The sequence below is a fragment of the Motacilla alba genome, chromosome 1A, assembly GCF_015832195.1.
Source record: "Motacilla alba alba isolate MOTALB_02 chromosome 1A, Motacilla_alba_V1.0_pri, whole genome shotgun sequence".
NCBI classification, from domain to species: domain Eukaryota; kingdom Metazoa; phylum Chordata; class Aves; order Passeriformes; family Motacillidae; genus Motacilla; species Motacilla alba.
In genome coordinates, this window is record NC_052031.1 from 35,689,583 (window position 1) to 35,709,728 (window position 20,146).

Sequence of the window (20,146 nt, forward strand, 5' to 3'; positions counted from 1 at the left end):
TTCTTTCAGTGTCAAGTGGTGGAAGGAAGATTTATTTCTGATAGTAATAAAGGGAAACCATGCTTCCTGCTTCCCCTCAAAAGCAACATTCTGCATTAGGAGATCTGTTCAACTAAAACTTTACACAAAGAAAAATGCACAGCTTCCCTGCATTCTGGCAAAGGAGAATTTAAGAAATTGAAAGCAGTGGCTGCTCACCCTTTTGGGTGTAATTCTCTTTGAAAATTTACAATGTAGCATGTTCTGCAAGAATGTGGAAGAACAGGAGGGCTAATGCAGTCACTGGAAAGGCTCTCTAAAAACTTCATTTTTTTACTTCTGTTCCTCAGGCACTGTGAAGCACATTCACACTGAAATAACAAAATAAAACCAATCCAAAACAAAACACCCAAACCACCACCCCTATTCTGTTCAGGAATAGTAGTTCATAAGAAAGCCAGTTCATGAGTGCAATGAAATTGTGATGATGTGCATCTATGAAGTGACAAAAGAGTGAGAGTGGCTCATTAACAATGAAAGAAATGCTAGATAAATCCTTAAGAATTGTACAATAGGTTTTATTTTTAATTTTTATTTTTGTTGAATGGATAGCATGAGGTGGTATCAGACTAGTTGAAAGTCTTACAATATAAAGAGATGGCTTTGGAACCCATTCGCTTACCATGGTGTAAAGGGAGAGCTTTTTGTTTTCCCTAATTTAGCTGTGCTGTTGTCTGTAGGTGCCATTAAGTCCAAAGGGTGCACATTTGTGTGACGCTGATTTTTCTTCCATGACTTGTGAGTGCAAGAGGTCAGTGCCCAGATTGCAGAAGGTGCTTTCAGGAGCCATTTGTTCCTAATGCATTGTAACAGAGGAGGTATCTTGTAATGAAAATAATGTCTTTCTGTGCAGATGAAAAGGCTGTAGGTTGTTACTGCTTCCTATATGAAAGTCATTGAAACGCAGTCAGTGATACCAACAGGTTCAAGTTCAGAGCACCTCCAAGAGTGCTTGTCCTAAAGTATGGAGGCTGTCCCAGTTTAGCCAGTGGGTGCCAATGCCTAAAGCTAGACAGGTGCTTCAAGATACTTAAAATACTTCTCTTAACTCATCTTTCTACCATCCTGGCTCAAGCAGGAGCAAATAGTCTTTAACCCTTTACACTGGTTAGTGTGTGCTAGTTACTATTTTCTGAAGAAGAAACATGGAAACTACAATTTGTGGTATATAAGCAGCTACACATGGACAATGTTTCAGGAGTGTTGTGTGTTCCACATGCCAGGGACAATTGCATATGGGTTTGACTGGAAATAATAAAGATGGAGCCCAAAAGTTAATAAAAGCATTTTATTTTAAAGAAGAGCTCATTAGACTGCTCCATCAAGGTAGAGTTGTCAGGAGGACACAACCTGTTGTGGTACAAGCCTTCTGCCTGTTTCCCATGGAAAGGCAGTGGCAAATGGCAGCTCTCAAGGACTGGAGGAGATGATTGAAGCAGAAATGGCAACAGTGGGTCTAGACACCATGTCCTACCATCCTTCCTTCCCCAAAAGGAAGCCATTAGAAGAAAAAAAATAGTGCATCTGTGTCTCAGATATTTTCATGACTTAAAATGGTGTTCATAAAGACAGGTGTACATGGAGGTAGTTGCACTTGCACTTGACATGCACTTGCCTTTTCTGCCTCTCTGTTTCTGCTTTGCAATGATCATTTTCAGCAAAGGGCAAAGCAGAAAGTTACAGGTATTTTCTTTTTTTTTTTTTTCCCCTGAAGGAGTCCAAAAAAAAAATGCTGGTGTACAGGCAAGGGCTGATTTTGCTGATACAGATTCTGGTTTAGATCAATAACCAGAGGAGCAACAGTTACAAGTGTTAAAGTAACTTGGAAGAAATTGTAAGAATTAGAAATAGAAAATAAATTTGAGTTAGTGAAATAAAGCAAAAGGAACAAAAAACTTGACATAAGAATATGGTCAATATTTTGATCAAAATATGATCCTGTAAGATTTCTATTCAAAATGGGACTCTTTGGAAAAACCTCTGGCACACTGTTTTGTTGTTGTTGCAGTTCTTTTTAAAGATATGTTTAAGTACCAGTTAACTTATGAAGCTTAAAAAGGTATTAGAAAAGAGAAATTAGAATAGCAGGTTTAGTTATAGATAGTTGCAAATCAGTCTTAGGTAAATGAATTGAGATTCTTATGTGGTATTTAGTGAACTAAAAAAGAATTTTGATTTTTCTTGAAGATTTTCATATAAAGGCAGTTAATAAAAAAGCATAATATTCCTTTGTCCTTGTCACTGGTGTCAGAACATGTAAGAGGGATTTTGGTGGTGAGGCTGAGTAAAACTCCTGTTGTAAGTTGAGTCACGATAGCATTTTATCTGGACAATGGATAATATTTTATTATTCAAGGAAAATGATGTGACAATATCCAGCTGAAGAATTTTATTAGTTGTGGTCATATACCCTTGAATTTTCTTCTTTGTGTCATGTTCCTAAAATTTGCAATGGAATTTATGACTAAGACAAGTGTTTTGCCAAAGCCATTTTACTGTCTGACCATTTTGGTATTATTCAGCCCAAGAACAGCTGTGTTTGTCAGAATAGAAAATGATTATGATTTCCAAGTGAAAAGCTCTCCTTGAATATAATGTTGTTTTTTCAGTGATGTTTTTTTAAATGGCCTTTCATTCTGTAGAAACAACATAAGGTGCCTTTATGCATCTTTGAGGATTTAATAAATACATTACAGGTTTGTAGGTATATTCGCTGATTTGAAAAACACTGGTTTACCCATGCTATTAATAAAGTTTTAAAAACCATGTAAGTTTATTTCTTTTTATTAAAACATATCCTTTTTTTATTGCTGAATATTAACAGCATGTTAATTTGTGAGTGTGCACTGCCTGATAAGCAAATATCAATTGGAAATCCTATTGCTTCAAAAAGTAAAGAAGATTAATGAAATGACTGATTTTTTTTTCTAGTCTGTATCATTAAAATCAAGTAGGGATGGTTTTGTTTGGGCTTCTGTTAATGAATATAGTCCGTTAATGTTTAACAATTGTTGCCAAGTGCAGGGAAACCAGTGAGAGCCACAATCAGCCAAGTACATAGATGTTCAACTTTATATGTGCCGGGCTGTGGAATTTATTTGGGTTGCTTGTGTGCCTAAGGTACTTCAGTACATCACTGAATAATTGCCTGGGCAAAGACCCTTAAGATAGTCTCATATTGTGACATTTGGTACCAGTATGCTGCATGATGTGCAAATACCTATCTCCTTCTGTACTTCTTCCCTTGGCTTTTATGTGGGTTATCCAGAGACAAAGCCTCTAGGAATTAATTCAAACATTTTACATTTCTGTCACAGGGAAGAAATCATAGGCACATGTTTACTCATTTAAACAAGTATGTTCTCTTACCCATATCAAATAAGGAAACATCTGCACTTATCAAATTCACTTGCATTAAGCTTCATTTTTTTCTTGTAATATTTGGAGGTGCCATTGGAGAATACAGAAAATATCTACGCTGTTGTATTACAGTGCTCAGTTTCTGAAAATGAAAGAGGAATTTAGTGTTGGTGACTCATGATACAATCTAATTAATTCCCTGAAAAGAATTTCTCAGTGGGTACTTATGCAGTTCTCAGAGATGAGATAGTTTTGATAGAGACAGCTGAAGAATTCCAGAGAAGCCTTTGCAATTATCTCTGCTGTTACAGCTTGATAGAAGTGCTTTAGCAAAGATCTCTCTGGAGCATGCAACAGAATCATGTTGTAACTGGTGTCATGAATAGGACACTCTTGTTCCATAATTGTCAGAGTAAGGCCACATAAGATAAAAGACTGTTCAGATGATAAAGGTAGAAAAGTAAAATACATTTCAGCATAACCGTCTGAGTGGGAGCTGAGGAATGGCTGAACTTCTCCCTTTGTGGGAAAATGAAAAAAAAGGAGAGCATACAGAGAATATGTTTGCTTAAGGAAACGCAGCTGAAATGCAATACCTGTCTTTGAAAGTGGTTACCCAGTGTTCAGTTGTTCATACAGGAGAATTCAGTAAATTCAATGCACTGCATGTCGTGTAACACATGTTACACTACTTACATCAGTTAATCAAGTTTTTAAATAATTAATTTACATACATATACCTCTGTCTACGTTTGAGCAAATTCCGCAGATGTGACTTAAGTCAAAACATACTTCTTTTCTGTTAAATATCTCCAAGATGCAGCATAATTAATTTTGGGTTTTTTTAAAAAAATATGGGGTTTTTTTTATATGTCACATTTTTTGCTCTGTGTTTGATGTATATTATTCTTTTGCTTTAATTCATGCTGTGTTTTTTCCCAATAAGCTAAATTTCATGGGGTATCCAGCTGTGGTTGCTTAGTACCAACAAAGAATGATTGTTTTGAAAAACGTGACTTGGATGTTACTTGTTGGCTGGTGTTCACATTGCAGAATTAAAGTGGAAATATGCATTCCTTGTATAAGTGCTTGGTAACATGTTCTTCTAATATTTTAAATGAACTTAGACTTACAGAATTACCCAAGATTTTGAGAACTAAAGAATAATGTATGAATTCAAGAAATTTAAGCTGAAATGAAATGATACTCACTCACTTAAAAGCCAATTTGATTGTGGATATCCTTAGGCTTCTATTTCACAGAGAACTGTAAAAATATGTTCAACATTTAAAAGAAAAAAACCACAACCTGTATGCTGCTTATATTACACTCACAATTCTAAAAGAAAATCCTTCTTTGTGTGTTTCATGAAGAAAAGATATTTTTCAACCTGTAAGCACATTAGCCAAAAATTGGAAGTTTTTCTTTGTTCTGAGGTGATTCTGGTGAGCTAGTGTAGGTCTGACCTGACTGTATGCAACAGGCTTATAAGCTGTTTATAAGCTCTGGCTTATATAATGAGGGACCATACCATGGTCAAAGTTTAAAATGGGGACTGAGATTTCTAAGGATCTACCAGGGGAGTGCAATGAATTTTTTTGTATTGGATGTTCCTGCTGAAGAATGGGTTGATTCCCATGCTCAGTTTATTCTTTGTAACGGGTTGTAGAAACCATCAATTTGAGGTGGGTGTGTGGGAAACACTAGCTGAAAGAACTGTTAGTTGTTAGAAAGTCTGCAGATCTGAGTGGCATCCACTTGCACCTTCTGAGGGTAACCAGATATGGAGCTGCAGAACTTCTGGCAGTGGGATGTAGACCATCCTAACAAATAGTTGCCGTGCCAGAGGACTGCTTGGGAGCTATAGGCTGGTGAGTTTGTCTTTCTTCTCCACTGAGATGGGGACTCTGTAGGGTATAAAGGGTAAGGTAAGTGAGCACATGGGTTAATATGTTGATCTTGACTGGTCATCACAGCTGCAAAGGGGAATTTTTTCTTACTATCCAGCTGAAGTTCTTGAGGGGACAGTGAGAAGACAATGGATTTTAAAAAAGTTTTTGACAAGGCATGCCATCTATAGCTCAGGGTAAATCATTTAAGGAGAGAACTATTTAAAGTGTGTGTACTGTGGCTGATTAATTAAAAACCACCAATACTAGTATACATCAGGTATATACGAGTAGCCATTTTGTATACTGATTCTCATCTTAAATCAGAAGGTCTTCATGATAAAGAATGATGCCTTTCTGTGTGCCTGTGTCTGGTCTGAGTCTTGTTTTAATCAGTGAAAAGGAAGCTGATTATAAGAACTTACTATTGATAACAATAGCTGTAACAGTATGAATAAAATATAGCGTAATTGAGACAGAGGATAGAGTAATTCTCTATAGTTATAGAGAATTAGTTATAGTTATTTATAGTTATTTCTCTTAGCTAGAAAGAAGGTAACCTTAATCCTGAATTGCACATTTATCAGCACAGAGAAAAATAACTGTAGGTCTTCTCTTTGTGTCCCACTGAATTTGAAAAACAGATGGTGTTATTACATATTAATCAAGACTGATTTTGAACTGACTACTGCACAAGAGAAGAAAGTTAATAAATCCCCTGTATTTAGTGTTGGTTTTGTTTATGTTTATTTAATGAGAAGAAGAAGCAAAATGGATGGGTGGAGATTTTGTGGAAAATTGATGTATTAAATTTCTGTTTTAGAACCTCAGTTGTGTAATTTTTTCTGGTAGTCCAGTGTTCCCCTCCTCAGCATCTCTCTCCCTGCTTACACCCTGGATACCATGGGGATGTTTTTCTTACCAGGATCCTTCCTGATTTTAGTTTTTTGTGTCACAGAAGTATTTTTATGAACTAAGTCAAACAACTTTAATTCCTTAAGAAGGGTGGCAAGATGGACATTCAGTGAAGAAGAGATAAATTGAGGTCTGAGTAATTACTATGATTGATACTTGGTGTTACATGAGATAAATTGATAGGTAAGCCTGCAAGATACTGTACTGGCCTTTGCAAACTCGAGGAGGTGTTTTCCCACTGTTAACTTTTTCATAATTTTTAATGTTGTTTTGTAATTTACAGGGTAAAATATCTTCAGAGAGATTGATGTCATCTCACTTGAGATGGTCACCATGTAGACAACTGCAACTGAGTAGCCCCCCATCTCCCTGTATCATCAGTGAAGATAAACAGGCATCTTTAGGGTGAAATTCATCTGTCCTATTTTAGATGCATGTCTTTGGATGAATCAGGGTGATCTCAGGTGCTTGCATCTCTCTTTGCCTTTAAAGGAGGTCTAGGCAGCTGCCTCAGCTATGCACGACTGAGTAAGCATCACTTAGCTACAGTGTAAGTATTTGCACTCAGTCAGATGAATCTCAATCCTATGGTTAAAACAAAAACAATGAAGCACACAAAAGCACAACTAAAAAGAAAAAGAAGTTTATATTGAAGGAAAAAATGAAAAATTCTGTGGGAAGGAGGATGGAAGAGCTGTGTGTTTTCCAGGTCATCCTATTATCTATTTTCTTTCCACCATTCTAATGCATTTTCAGAAAAATCAATTATTTTGCCCTTACAAAGTAAATCAGCTGTAGTTCACGGTTTCTGATTTGTGTTGCTGCCATTTTTCTCATATGAGAACTTTTTAGAATAATGACATAATTTTTGGTTCTTCAAAGAATAATGCTGGAGGAGTTTCTAGCTTATTTGTATCTCTTCACATATGGCCTCTTGTCCCTGCCTCTTGCCTTCTGCATAACCCTATGTGCTGGTTTGCTGATTTTTATATTGTTCCCTTCCCTGCAACTGCTTCACCAGTTCTTTATTTCAAGTATTCTTTGCTTTCTGTTCAGTATGGAGCATGTACCTTCAGCTAGCAAGCACTCTGCCCTCTCTCCAGGCTCTTCTGTTGAATACCTACCCTTGCTAGTCTTCTTATGTAAAAGTATGGTGTGTAGAATAAAGTGAGATATGATTTTTGTTATTTGACTATACATATGAAAGGATCACACTGGTTTTGTACCTCCACAATTCAGGAGTTTCCCCCAGAATGGGGAATCAATCTCTGTATGGTCTTTTTGGACAGTGCAGTTGAATGAATCTCACTGCACTTTAGATGTCTGTGGCACAGATGTGTACATATGAGCTAGTCACTCAAGCCTGCTTTTGGAGTGAATTACAAGAGATGGGTGCTTTTAGAGTACAATTCCCGTGATCTGAGGTTTACTTTAAGATTCGATAAAGTGCATCCAGAGGTGACTCATAAAGCCCAACGACTGTAAGGGAAGTCTAAACAACTAAAGTGATTATAGTCACAGGTACTACAGATACCTGCATTGAATCGAGTGTATCACTTCCTGTGTGGCTCTGTCACAGTACTGTGATGTAGTAGTAGTCATGTTTTTGTGGGTTCATACGTAAGACTTTGTTTCCTGTTAAATAAGATTCCATTTGGTACTATCTTTTGTATTAAAAAAAATTTACAAGATGCAAATTGCGAGTGAAACAATTAATTAAAGAATTTCAAGTATAATAAAATTGAGATATTAAATAAGTCATAGAATTAAATTGACTTACAGTAATTGTGATCTGTAATGACATAAGAGGATCAAGATGTAGGAGTGGGTCTTTAAAAATTAGTTAAAACTAATCTGGGATCAAGGATAAAATCACATTATTTTATTTTGGCATGGAGAGAATTAGATGACATGGAGAGAATTAGACTGAATACCTTGGCTCGGCTCTGCATTTTGTAGATTTCAAAGAAATGTTCAGTTTGCATACAAAGGAATTCTTCTCCTAAGTTTGGTTATGGCTTGTCTTTACCATGTTGTGAGTATACAAGTTTCTTCAGGGGAAGAAAGCGCATAAACTTCCATCCCTTCAGGCAGTGTTGGCTAACTGTCCATGAGTGACTCTTTTCCCAAGAGCATTAGCAAAAAAGAGCTGTATGCTCCTAATTTCCATGAAGTAGCCAACATATTCTACTTTCCTTTCCTATAGCAGTGGAATATCAATGCTGAGGCTGAGAAAGCTTCAACTTTATCATAGGTTATACGAGGAGCATATAGGTTATATGAGGATCTGGGTGATCTTAGGCAAGTGATTTCACTAGGGTGTGCCACAGTTTCCTTTTAATTTGCAGAATATTGGCATTAATCTTAGTGAGCACTTGTGAGATCTGCTAATGAGCAGTGCTTCACCAGACCCAGGTAGTGCCATTAATTATTGGATGAATAACTAGGGTATTTTTCTGGGTAGACAAATTAAGATAGGGTACAATGGCTTAAGGCAAGTCAGATTTTACACTGACAGGAACTAGGTTATGTTTTTTAAATAGGAAAGAATTGCTTTCCACTAGACCTCTTAAACCAGTGTGCTTTACCTCTTGACAAGGTACTGAGTCATCTACTGCCTGGAGGAAAGCACTTAAATCATCAATAAACAGTCATTCTGCCCAGTAGGAGAGGCAAGTTCGCTTGTCAAGACATCCTGTGTTGTTTCTCTGTTGGACAAAGGTTGGCGGAACAGAAGTGACTCTTGAGAGTGAAGTGGGGAACAGGCTCCTTGCATGTCAGGGTGTTCAGAGAGTGATGCTGATAGGTTCCAAAGGGCATCTCCTGCAAAAGGACAGATTTGTTGGGATTTTTCTGTAGGTTTAGGTCTAGGTCAAGAAGCTTTTGGAAGGTATGGCAGCGTAAGTCCTGTGGATTCCATCTATGTATTCTGTTTTTCCTATAACTGAACTTACTGCACATACCTTCTGCACCTCCCACGACCCTCTGTTTAGGGTCATCTTCCAAGCTTCTCCTTTTAGTAAGCTACTCTTCTTTATGCCAGTTACTCTCTATACCTCTTGCTTTTTATCCTTCTGCCTGGAAACCTGTTTTGCTTTCTCCCTAGTCAGAGTGCCAGTGTTTGCTGCCTTATCCTGCTCTGCTTTCCAGAGCTGTGAATGTTTGGAGAGCTCCAGTGCTTCTTATGAAAGTATCATTGTTCTCAGTTCTGCCTACTCTCAAAAGTTCAGGAAAGGTGAAATTAATGGTTTCCTCGCATTTCTTTTTCCTCCACATCAAGGCCTTCATTTGCTCTTGTTTCTTCTCCCATCTCTAGAAGACACTTTTTCCCCTCTTAAGGTTCTCTTGCTTTTTTGAATCCATTCCCTTCCTGAAACACGTCAAGAAAGCTTTTGCTTTCCCTGAGTGGGGAAGATGGCAGAACTGTGACTAGCCTATTGTTTTGCAAGCTCTAAGTAGGGTTTCTGAGTTTCCTGAAGGTAATTAATTGGTAGAAAGTACTTCTAAAGCTATGGAAAGAGATCTGTCTTGAGAGAATAGTCCTGCCTTTCTGCCTTGACTCTCCATTCAGTTTTTGCTTGCTGTTTTATTTTGTTTGCTGTATAATGGCCAGCCATCCAACACTTGTATAAATGCTGCCTGTGAGGGGAATTCTATAATTTCTTTACATGTACATGATAGTTCTTTGTCTCTGGATAGAATAAAAAGACTCTATGGGCAAGATTATATGGAACTATTAGCTTGCCTACTTTTTACAGAAGTCAGTAGAGTCAATGTGCTTATATATATATATATATATATATATATATATATATATATATATGTCTTTTGTTACTATGTGAAGTTTAAACTGTGAGGAAGAAACCAGGGCATCCTGGAATACTAAATATGAGTAGGAAAGAGGATATGTGGTGAATGGAAAAATGTCATCTTGTTGAGGATTTTGTCTGATATGTTTTATGGGTTTTTTGTTTCTGCTACAGATGTTTTGGATTGCCCTGACCAAGTTACTTACAGATTGAGTAGGATTTACCTATTTATGAGATTTTAAAAAAACCTTCTGTTTATCTGCTTAAACAGATTTATCTGCTGTTTATCTGCTTAAATGTCTCTGAGAACTTCACTCAATCTATATCTCTAGTAATATAAGGGCAATAATGTTTCCTGACCTATGGTATTGTCTGCTCAGGTAATAATCTGTTTTGAAAGGTGTTACTTTCTATTCTGCAATGTGTTCCAGACGTGATTTGTCTTCCAGTAAGATTATATACCACCATAACAACATATCCTAGTGTTAATAATGCAAAAATCATGTTTTCGTTTATTCACTATTCCATTCCTAAAAGCAGCTCAGTTACTCTGCAACCTGTATAATGTTTGTTTTTGCTGCCAATGAAGGACTTGTGTTTTCTTACAACTTACTAATAATTTACAAATATTTTTGATTTATGTCATTATTTCAAGCGTTGTTTATTTCAGCTCCATTCAGTACTTAAAAATAGTCACTGTATAAAAAAATCAGTGGAACATGTGTAAAATGATCTAAAAATTGGACAAGAGTTATATTTGCAAACTATCCTGAACTTTAATTTGGCAGGAAAAGACATGAAGTCTTGTTTTGAAAGATGAAGCTAGATAAATTCAAGTAAGTGAAACTAGATATCTTTCAATGAGTAAAAAGCTGTGTAGTTTCACTGTGAAATATTAGATGTAACACATTGTATAGTACTCTGAAACATTATTCTGATCTTGATTTTCTAAAATAGAAAGAGAAAGCATAGGAGTTTTTGCCTAAATTACTAAATTAATACAGAATACATGTTATAAAAGTACTTTTGGCTTTAGAATCTGTAAATTTTTGAACCTCTGTAATGTTCCCCTTTTTTTTTTTTAATTATTGTCTGATTGAGTGTTAATCTAATTCCTGGACCTTCATTTCTAGATGAGGTGGTTTAGTTCTAGCATCGTGTTTTCTTAAAGCCTTTAATTCATGGATTTGCAATCACAAGTGTCCTCCCTCTTGTATGGTGATCAGTACTAAGTATAACATTTAAATATTGGGATTGGAAGACTGATTGTCTTGAAATTATATTGTAAAGTGGGATATTATAGCTAAATGGTCACATCAGATCTGCAAAGTTATTTCTGCTTAAAATAGAGCACTTGGGCAAAGGGAAAATACACAGCAACTGTGTTTCTGAGAGTGTGTGAGAAAACACAAAAAGGATGCTTAAAAAAAGCTGCTCATGGAAGTATCTGTCTGTTTCTTGCAGTAAGTACTGGGATTTAGAATCACTTGTCTTTTAGATCTCTATGCTTTGCCTGAAGAAGAAGAGGCTAAGAACTGCTATAAGTAGAGAAAGAGTGCAATACTAGTACTTACCTCTTTGCATGATAGTCTGGAAAATAACCTGACTATTAATAAGTCAAATATATATATTCTCATCTTAAAAAATTCTAATGGAAATTATTCGCTTTTAGTCACCAGATCTTGAAGGCTGTTACAAAGAGAAGTAGTATCACTGAATCCTGATGTACAATAGTGTAATGGAGATAAAAGTATTATGAATAATCACTGAGGTAGAATTTGCAGTTGACACTATTTCTTTGCTCTCAATTACAACTTTCTGTTGAGTGCATAGAAGGGTTGGGGTCAGTCATTTGTGGAACTGACACGTGCATGCTCCAGCAGTGGGGAGAGTGTGTTGTTTGACCTGCGCCTTATTCAACATACGGGGCAGGATATTAACACTTATTATCACTTATTAACACTTATTATCTCTTTGCCTCCTCACTTTTCCTAGTAAGCATTTGCATTATCTTTTCTCTCTCTCTCTCTCTCTCTCTCTCTCTCTCTCTCTCTGTCTTTCATTCTAGCACAAATAAAGATTGTATAAGTTACAGGTTTCAGGCATATTGGTGTTGGGTGGAAATGCCTGCTTCTGAATGTATTTATTTTGTTATACTGGAATTCAAAACTGGTAACTTTGTTTCTCTGTGATTTCCCATAGGGTGCAGCTCTGATTCGAATGTTGGCTAGCTTTATGGGTCACTCTGTGTTTCAGATGGGCTTACAAGTAAGTAAAGGCATTTCCATCTTTGCGTCAATGCGTATTTCTAGCATTTTCTCTTGCTCCCTCTTTTTACTTTTGAAGCCATATTTGCATCAATTTCTGGAAATATTTCTTTAGTTTAAGACCATCTGAGGTGCCACCGTGTCCCTAAAGCTGAATTTGATTGAAGATGCAGTTTCACCTATATTTCTTGATGTATGAAGTGATTGTACATCAACTGGCATACAGTTTTGTGTAGAGTGCCACATGAAAGCCACTTTATCCATGTGACAAATATGCAAAGGACTAGCTGAGAAAGTAGCTACTTCTCTTCTCCTGTGTTTGACTGCTGGTCTAACAAATAATAACAATATAAGCCAGCTGGAAAATAAACAGCCCTAAAATGAATAATGCTTTTCAGATAAATATTTTGCCATCCCTTCCTCCGTAGCAAAATCCTTGAGTTTTATTTTTACCTTTAATAAGCATGGAGTGCTCTCTGCCTTAACGATGTTTTGAAAACTCACTCTGTCTTTTAAAAGAAATATAAAGAGGTAACATTTCTGTAGAAAGAGAAAAAAATTCAATGTGCTGATTACCAAGGATGAACTCCTTTCAGCAATAATTCAGGACAAATGAGTGTTTCGTAAACTATTTAAAAACAAACAAGCCAAAGCATAAAAAACAATGCAATTCCCTCTATTCCATTGAAATCTGCTTGAGTAAATCATGTTACAGGCAGCTGTGATTGATGAATTATGTATGATACAGCCTGCTACTTAGAAGTGTCCTTTAAAGTAAATTGATGTTCACCTGAAATACAATTATGCTAAGTTGGAAGGAGTAATCAATCTTATCTGTTCTTAGTAAGCTTTTCATTTTGAAATTTAAATAAACTACGTCTAGGATCAGGTCATTTTTTAGCAGAATAATTCTACCTCTAACCAAAATAAATTGGAAGATAAAATATAAACCAAAAATTAAATGAATGCATTGGTCATGTCAGAGAGGTATTTTCCATGCAAAGGCAATGAAAGGAAACTTGCTGAGGAAATGCAACTTTTTGGAGAATTTACAGTACAATCAGGGTTTGTAGCATAACTTACTCATAGGACCAGCTTGATCATTTGCTTCGTTGTAACACCTGGTCAGATGAATTAGATAAATTTCTCATTTAGATGAGAACTCTTTAAATCAGAAGTTTCCTTCATAAAATCTTGTGTATGTCAAGGGTAAAACCATCATGTCATTTAGACATTAAGACTTCTGCCCTTAGTCCAGCAAACTCCATATTACAGCCAGAAACTTCTGTTTGGACAGATCCATTCATAGAGGATTTCAGTAGCACTTTTTCCAAGTGGAGTATGTCTCTCAGGGTTTTAGAAGGGAAAAGCTTTAGTGTGTACATGTTAAACCCTGTTTTTCTGTTTTCTTCTACGTTTGCCTGAGAAATAACAGTGTGCAAGTTGTCTTGAAAGAGACTGAGAAAAAAGCTCACATCAAAGAATAGCTACACAGGGATTAATCATAATTACCATAAAGTTGTAATGGAGCTTTGGTTTTTGATTTGAATGGTTTCCTATTATTTCTGCTTTTCACTGGTTTGGCTCTAAATAGAAACCATTCTGTTTGCTAATGAAAGTCTATGAAAAATCTAACTGTGAAAATCTGACTAGTACAAGTCTTGGCATCAGTTCAGAAGAAAGATGATGATTTTAACTGAAACCAGTTTGAAATCCAGATAGAGATTTTCCATGTGTATGTTTTCAAGCTGAACAAAATAAAACATGAAGTTTGTAAGTTTTTCATAAGCTACAAAGTATACAGTTGGAAATATCTGTCAATAATCTAATTTTTTGCATTTTGCAAATCTAACAAAATACTGTTCCTGCACTGTGCATTTGGGGTGCTATAGCTTTGCTAATGATAAGGGAAACTGGGGGACTAATTTGCCCTTTATGTCATGCCCTGGTTTAGGCATTTTAGCTCTTTAGCTTGATAGCATCACTTGGGTTTTTGAATTATGTTGCCTTGAATCCTGTTTTAACATGGAATTCTAATATTCAAGTAAATGTCCTTTCTGTAGAATAGCAAAATCCAATATTACTACTATTTATAAATCTCTTCAAATAACAAATACTCTGAAAATGCACTTGATGGTCCAATCTTCCTGTGTCATTCTAATAGCTTGTTGAGTAACTGAGTTCTAAAAGACATTCACAGCCAGTTTTTCCAGGAGAATGCTGTGGGAAATGGTGTCAAAGGCTTTAGTAAGTTTAGGTAGACAAAATCCACAGCCTTTCCTTCATCCACAACGTAGGTCACAGAAGGGGATCAGGTTGGTCAAACAGGACCTTTCTTACAGCTTGCTGGCTGGGCCTGACATCCTGGTTGTCTTGCATCTGCTGTGTGATGGCACTCAAGACAATCTGCTCCATGACCTTCCCTGGCACTGAGGTCAGGCTGACAGGCCTGTCATTCTTCAGATCATCCTTCCAGCCCTTATTGTAAATGAGTGTCACATTGCTAACCTCTGGTTGTCTAGGACTTACCCAGTGAGCCAGAACTACTGTTAAGTGATGGAAAGTGACTTGGTGAGCACTGCTGCCAGCTCCCTCAGGACCCTTGGATGGATCCTGTCCTTTCCAATAGACTTCTGTGTATCTAAGTGGTGTAGAAGACTGCTGACCATTTTTCCTCAGATGTTTGGTGCTTCAGTTCTGCTCTTTGTCTCTGTTGTCTAGTTCAGGGGGCGGGGTACCCAAAGAACAATTGGTCTTACTAAGAAAGACTGAGACTAAGAAGGCATTAAGTACCTCGGCCTTTTCCTCATTCTTTTTCACCATCTTATTCCCCATATTCTGCCAAGAATGGAGATTTTCAGCCCTCCTTCTGTTGCTAATATATTTATAGAAACATTTTTTAATGTGTTTTACAGCAGTGTCTAGATAAAGTTCTACTTTGGCTTTGACTCTTCAAGTTTTCTGTCTGCATAACCTCGCAATGCCCTTGTAGTCCTCCTGAGTTGCTTGTCCCTTCTTCCAAAGGTCTTAAACTTGTTTTTGTTATCTGAGCTCCAGACAAAACTCTGTGCAACCAAGCTGGTGGTCTTCCCCACTGGCTTGTGTTTCAGCATGTGGGGATGGCCAGCTCCAGCGCCTTTAGGATTTCTTAAATATGTTCAGCATTCCTGGACTCCTTCGCTCTTCAGGCAAAAGCCTAAGGGGCTCTCTCAATGAGTGTCATAAACAGGCCGAGGTAGTAGTTCTGCTGACCCCCCTACTAATTTCTCCAAGAACTGAAAACTCTTCTTATTTCATAATTGCTGAGCCCAAGATGCCCTCTAATCATCACATCACCCACCAATCTTTCTTCACAAACAAGAGCTCCTGCAGGGCAGCTTTTTTAGTTGTCTTGCCCAGCAACTGTGTCTAGAAGTTAATTCCACACTCTCCAGGAACCTTCTATGTTGTTACCTCTCCACGCTATTATATTTCCAGTATTATTTCAATTATTTTTAGTGTATTAGCTATTTCCTTAAGTTTTTGAGAGATGATAAAAAAGAGTAATTCTGAGGTCTTATTAAAGTAGCATAAACAAAAATGAGTAGTTCTTTATTAGTGTTTGCATTGTTTGTGGTTTCATCCAAATCAAGGCATGATTCATCGTCTTAAAGAGCTAAAGAATTAGAGCTTTAATATAGGAGACACTATAACAGATAAGGTGTAACTTAACTTTGGGTTAAGAAGCAAGTAGGATGTTACCTTACTTGTTAATGGCTTTTTTTTTCTTACTCACTTGGCATGTGGACTTTTTGAAGAGAAGGTGGAGACTGGTTGGGGGTGAAAAATCCCTTATTTGTCAAAGAAAACAATCAATTGTATTAAAAAGAAGAGAAAAGTTGATGGAGGAGGATGAGGTTCTTTGGTGGATATTTTTTACCAATAAATATGATCTGATGAAATGTATAAATGTGCATGTGATCTCTAACAGTTCAGCAAACTGTTCTGTTAAGGAGTCTGCAAGGAAGTAAAATTCTGGCAGAACTGCTCATTTTTACAGTGTAGATGTCTTTATAGAGATTCATATCTGTCAAGAATAACTGGACTGTTCCTATGATGGTAAATATACTTGAAAGGGCATTTGATTATAGTGTGGCAGTTCCACAATAAAGCTGCATCCAAGAGACTAGTGAAGATAGGATTTTTGAAAAGCCCTTCAAAGGTATGATGTCTTGAATCATATGGCATTTCAAACAGGAGATTTAGGTACAGATGGAACAATCTCACTCTAGCACTCTGTAGACAAAAGCAAAAGAGAATGTATTTCTTTTGGCTGTAATGAATAATTGAATAATGACAGTAGTAGCCACAGCTGGTAACACTTGCATATGAGAAAGTTACAGCTATTATTTTTGTAGAAAATGTCTAATAAATCCTTCCTTCTCACAGCAGGCGATTTATGTCTTTTTAGAAGTTCTGGCATTTTTCATGATGTGCAGTTTCTTATGCTCCAGGAGAATTCAAGAAGTGCACATCATTGAATGCCAGTACTCTTCTTACAAAATGTTGTTGCTTTTCAGTCAAAAAGCTATTAATCAGGTAAGAAGGTGGTTAGAATATGAAGAGGCTTGGTCAGCACCACTTGCTCTGATTATGTTTCTGAACTGCACAGATTGATAGAGGTAGAAGCCATAAGCTGGCTTTATCATTCAGTCATCACTCAGGGTGGTAATGTGCAATATGATACAAGGTCTGTGTGAGATTTTCTTCTGTAGGCTGTTGTTCCAACTCTGTGTTTGAAATAGATGGTTTCTTACATGTCTGGTGTCACTGGATTGCATCTTTGGGAAGATTTGACTACGTTATGACAATGCATCTATCTCTTCAAGTAATCAGTGCTTGGTTTTTATTTTTTTTCAAATTAAATAGAGAGAGAAGTACCAGTGATTTGAATGTCTGGTAGATGTGTTTTAAAAGGCACCTCCAGTGCTGTAATGAGATATTTCTGCACTGGTTTATTTTCTTATATTTGGTTTGATTACTTTGGAGCTTCATCTCCATTACTGTACGTTTGTCAACACTGCATTTCATTTGCCGTGTGACAGCTCATTGATCACATAGATCTGTATCTTTTTGAACTTCACTTGCTGCTATGTATGTGTTCATCACTCACTCTGATTTAGTGCATCATCAGCAGTTTGAATTAGTTACTGTAGGAATCTCTGCTTCTGTGATAAATTAACTACTTTTTAGGCTTCACATTGTACATTTGGAAGAATTTTCACACAGTGCTTTGGATAGATACTGTCTCTTTTGGTGCTGTAGAATGGCCACTGTATTGAAACAAATTAGTCAGCCCTTCACAGGAGCTGTCTGGGGAAGTGTGGTGTTCAGCAAGGTTCAGATTTCAGTCACTTCCTTGTATCATATTGCTGGCTATTTAAACTTCCTTTCACACTGTTTTTTCCTGTTTTTTAGATACCTACCATGTGCATGAAATAGTAATGCATGAAATATTTTCATCTATTTACATGGTATTATATGATAATCTATTTTTTACATGATGTATTAAACAGTGTACCCGTTAAATACATATTTATTATATCTTTATTACCAATTCATTACAGTTAGTTGTTTGCTATCTTTAATGAGACATCATTAGAGACTTCTTTTCAAGAGTTTTCTGTAAAAACATAAAAAATCTGCAAAGACAAACAAAAAACCAGGCATCTTAGAATCAAGGTCAGTGAAGCAGTGAACTGTGGTGCTGCCTTCAGATCAACAATGCGCATGGAACTACATGGAGTCTTCTTTTGCTCAGTCAAAGGATGTAACTTTTGCCACCCAGGAGGAGCATCTTTACATCTGCAGTACTCTGATGTTGCAGCTGGTGCATTTACTAGATGTTGAGTAAAGTACTTTTCAGCTGATTCTGCACCCACCTCCTCTGGTTTAGAAAAGCAGAGTGTATGACCTTAGTGAACATCAAAGTATCACCATGGATGTTCTGGCAATTAACTGTCTGAGGCAGTTGCTACCAATCCCTTTATCTGAGAATTGTCAACTGTCAACAGGATCTTTGGTGGTCCGAGAGTCATGAGGCAGATGAGAGAAGTTTCGGACAGAGTCTTACAGCATGTTAAAGGGAGGACTTCAGAAATCATAGGAAGTCTCATAGGAGCTGACATCCTATACAGTGCAAATCATATGAGATTGTTAGCATCTTTCACCTTTTCCCCCCTCAGCATTTCTTTTGCTTCTAATTTACATCACTCTGGAGTTAAGTTGACATTTGTTAAATGAATTCAGCGTTATGGACTGAATTCCTATAGCTTTTTCCACTTTGACTTACATAGGTCAGTAAAAGACAGTAGGTCAGTTTCTTGCATAAGAAACTTCCATAAGTTGTCATGTCACAATATCTTTTTCCTTTGAAAATGTTCAAGACTTATGGCATAGTAAGGGCCAGACTTAGGTATCACTCCAAAAATGGAAATTCTTCCTCTAACTCCAAGAGTATTTGAGTGTACTGTGTGTAGCAAAATGCTAATGCTTAAAGGAAAATTGTGTTTGAAGTTGCATAATTTAAATGTAAAGTTTTTGAGAAATGCTAAAGTTAATTTTATTTTTCCATTCTTTTTTTTTCCCCCCTGTGTGTGCACCTTTACCAGGTTTTCCAATTATGCGAGTACCCAGTGTTTTCTGCGTAGGACAATGTCTGATTCAGTTCACAAGGTGGACCATGCTAACTGAACTGTTATTCTTCATACACTTTTAATTTGCTTTCTAGCCCAGTTCCTAATTGCTACATTCAATTTTCTTAAATGTCATCCAGTGTGGTATCAGGGTGCATCACCAACAGTTAATACAAAGGACAGAAGCCTCAAGGGGAACAAAGGCATGGTGCGAAGGTGGAGATCTAGGCACAGAGAAATTGAAGTTAAAATTTACATGGGTGTGAAGTATGAAAAACTCCCAAGTCTTAGCACTTAGGGATCAGAAGAGTTTATGTGTTCAAAGCACAGCTTCCACTGGCATCATTATCAACTGTGTGGCTGCTGCTCTGCCTGTGAAGACACCAAGGTCGGCCTCCAGAAAATGGTGATCATTCAACTAATATTTCTTTAAAGAGATTAATGAGAATGGAGTGCCTGTACATCCGAAGGGAAATTGGACCACTGTGAGTAAAATGAAAAAGAGCCATGAAATTTGGATATCTATTTTGGAACTCAAGAAGATATTCTGTTAAAATGGTTAGCATTATAAACCACTTAATATATTCAGAACAGATGTCACATCAGGATCAGTCACAGAGTCCAGCTCTGCTACAAATGAGACCACAGTGCTGTCCTGGTGTGCAGCAAACTGATCTACAGAGCAAGTGAGGGTATTTCGTTTATCTACAGTTCTACAGTTTAACTATTACCTTTTTGAAAGCAGAACTTTGGCAAGGCTGAACATAAGGCACCCACAATTTTAGCAGCCACACATCAAATGTGCTGGTGGTTTTTGCCCCATATAACATTGGTGCTCTGCAAAGGGAGCTTCTTCCTGAAATGGTGCATTAGCAGAATATTCCTGTTTGGTTATATTATCCCCTTTCCATCTTTCTGCTCTGCTTTGTGTTCCTGGAGCCTTTGGATCAGACAGTTTTCTTCCCCAGTTCTTGGGGGCTGCCAGGAGAAGGGAGACATGGGCTCTGCTTTCTGCTTCAGGGCCTGAGTCTCCCTCTGAGCTTAAGCAGCTGTGAGCTGTCGGTGCAGGGAGAGGGTCTCTATTGCTGCTGGGATATCTAAAAGTGATCAGTGCTAGGAAAAAGTATTTTCCTGAAACAAGATCATTTTCCTTCTGAGCTTCAGAGCTGTGCTCCAGTTCATGGGGACAGCAG

The 20,146-nt window shown here is 37.1% G+C and overlaps 1 protein-coding gene across 1 annotated transcript in view; it reads left to right on the forward strand.

Moving 5' to 3' along the window:
- TRHDE (thyrotropin releasing hormone degrading enzyme) overlaps positions 1-20,146 on the forward strand; it is a 209,677-nt gene that overhangs the window by 101,096 nt on the left and 88,435 nt on the right. The window contains exon 7 of the mRNA XM_038153062.1: positions 12,215-12,280. Coding sequence (XP_038008990.1) covers positions 12,215-12,280 — 66 coding nt within the window. The remainder of the gene's footprint in view (positions 1-12,214; positions 12,281-20,146) is intronic.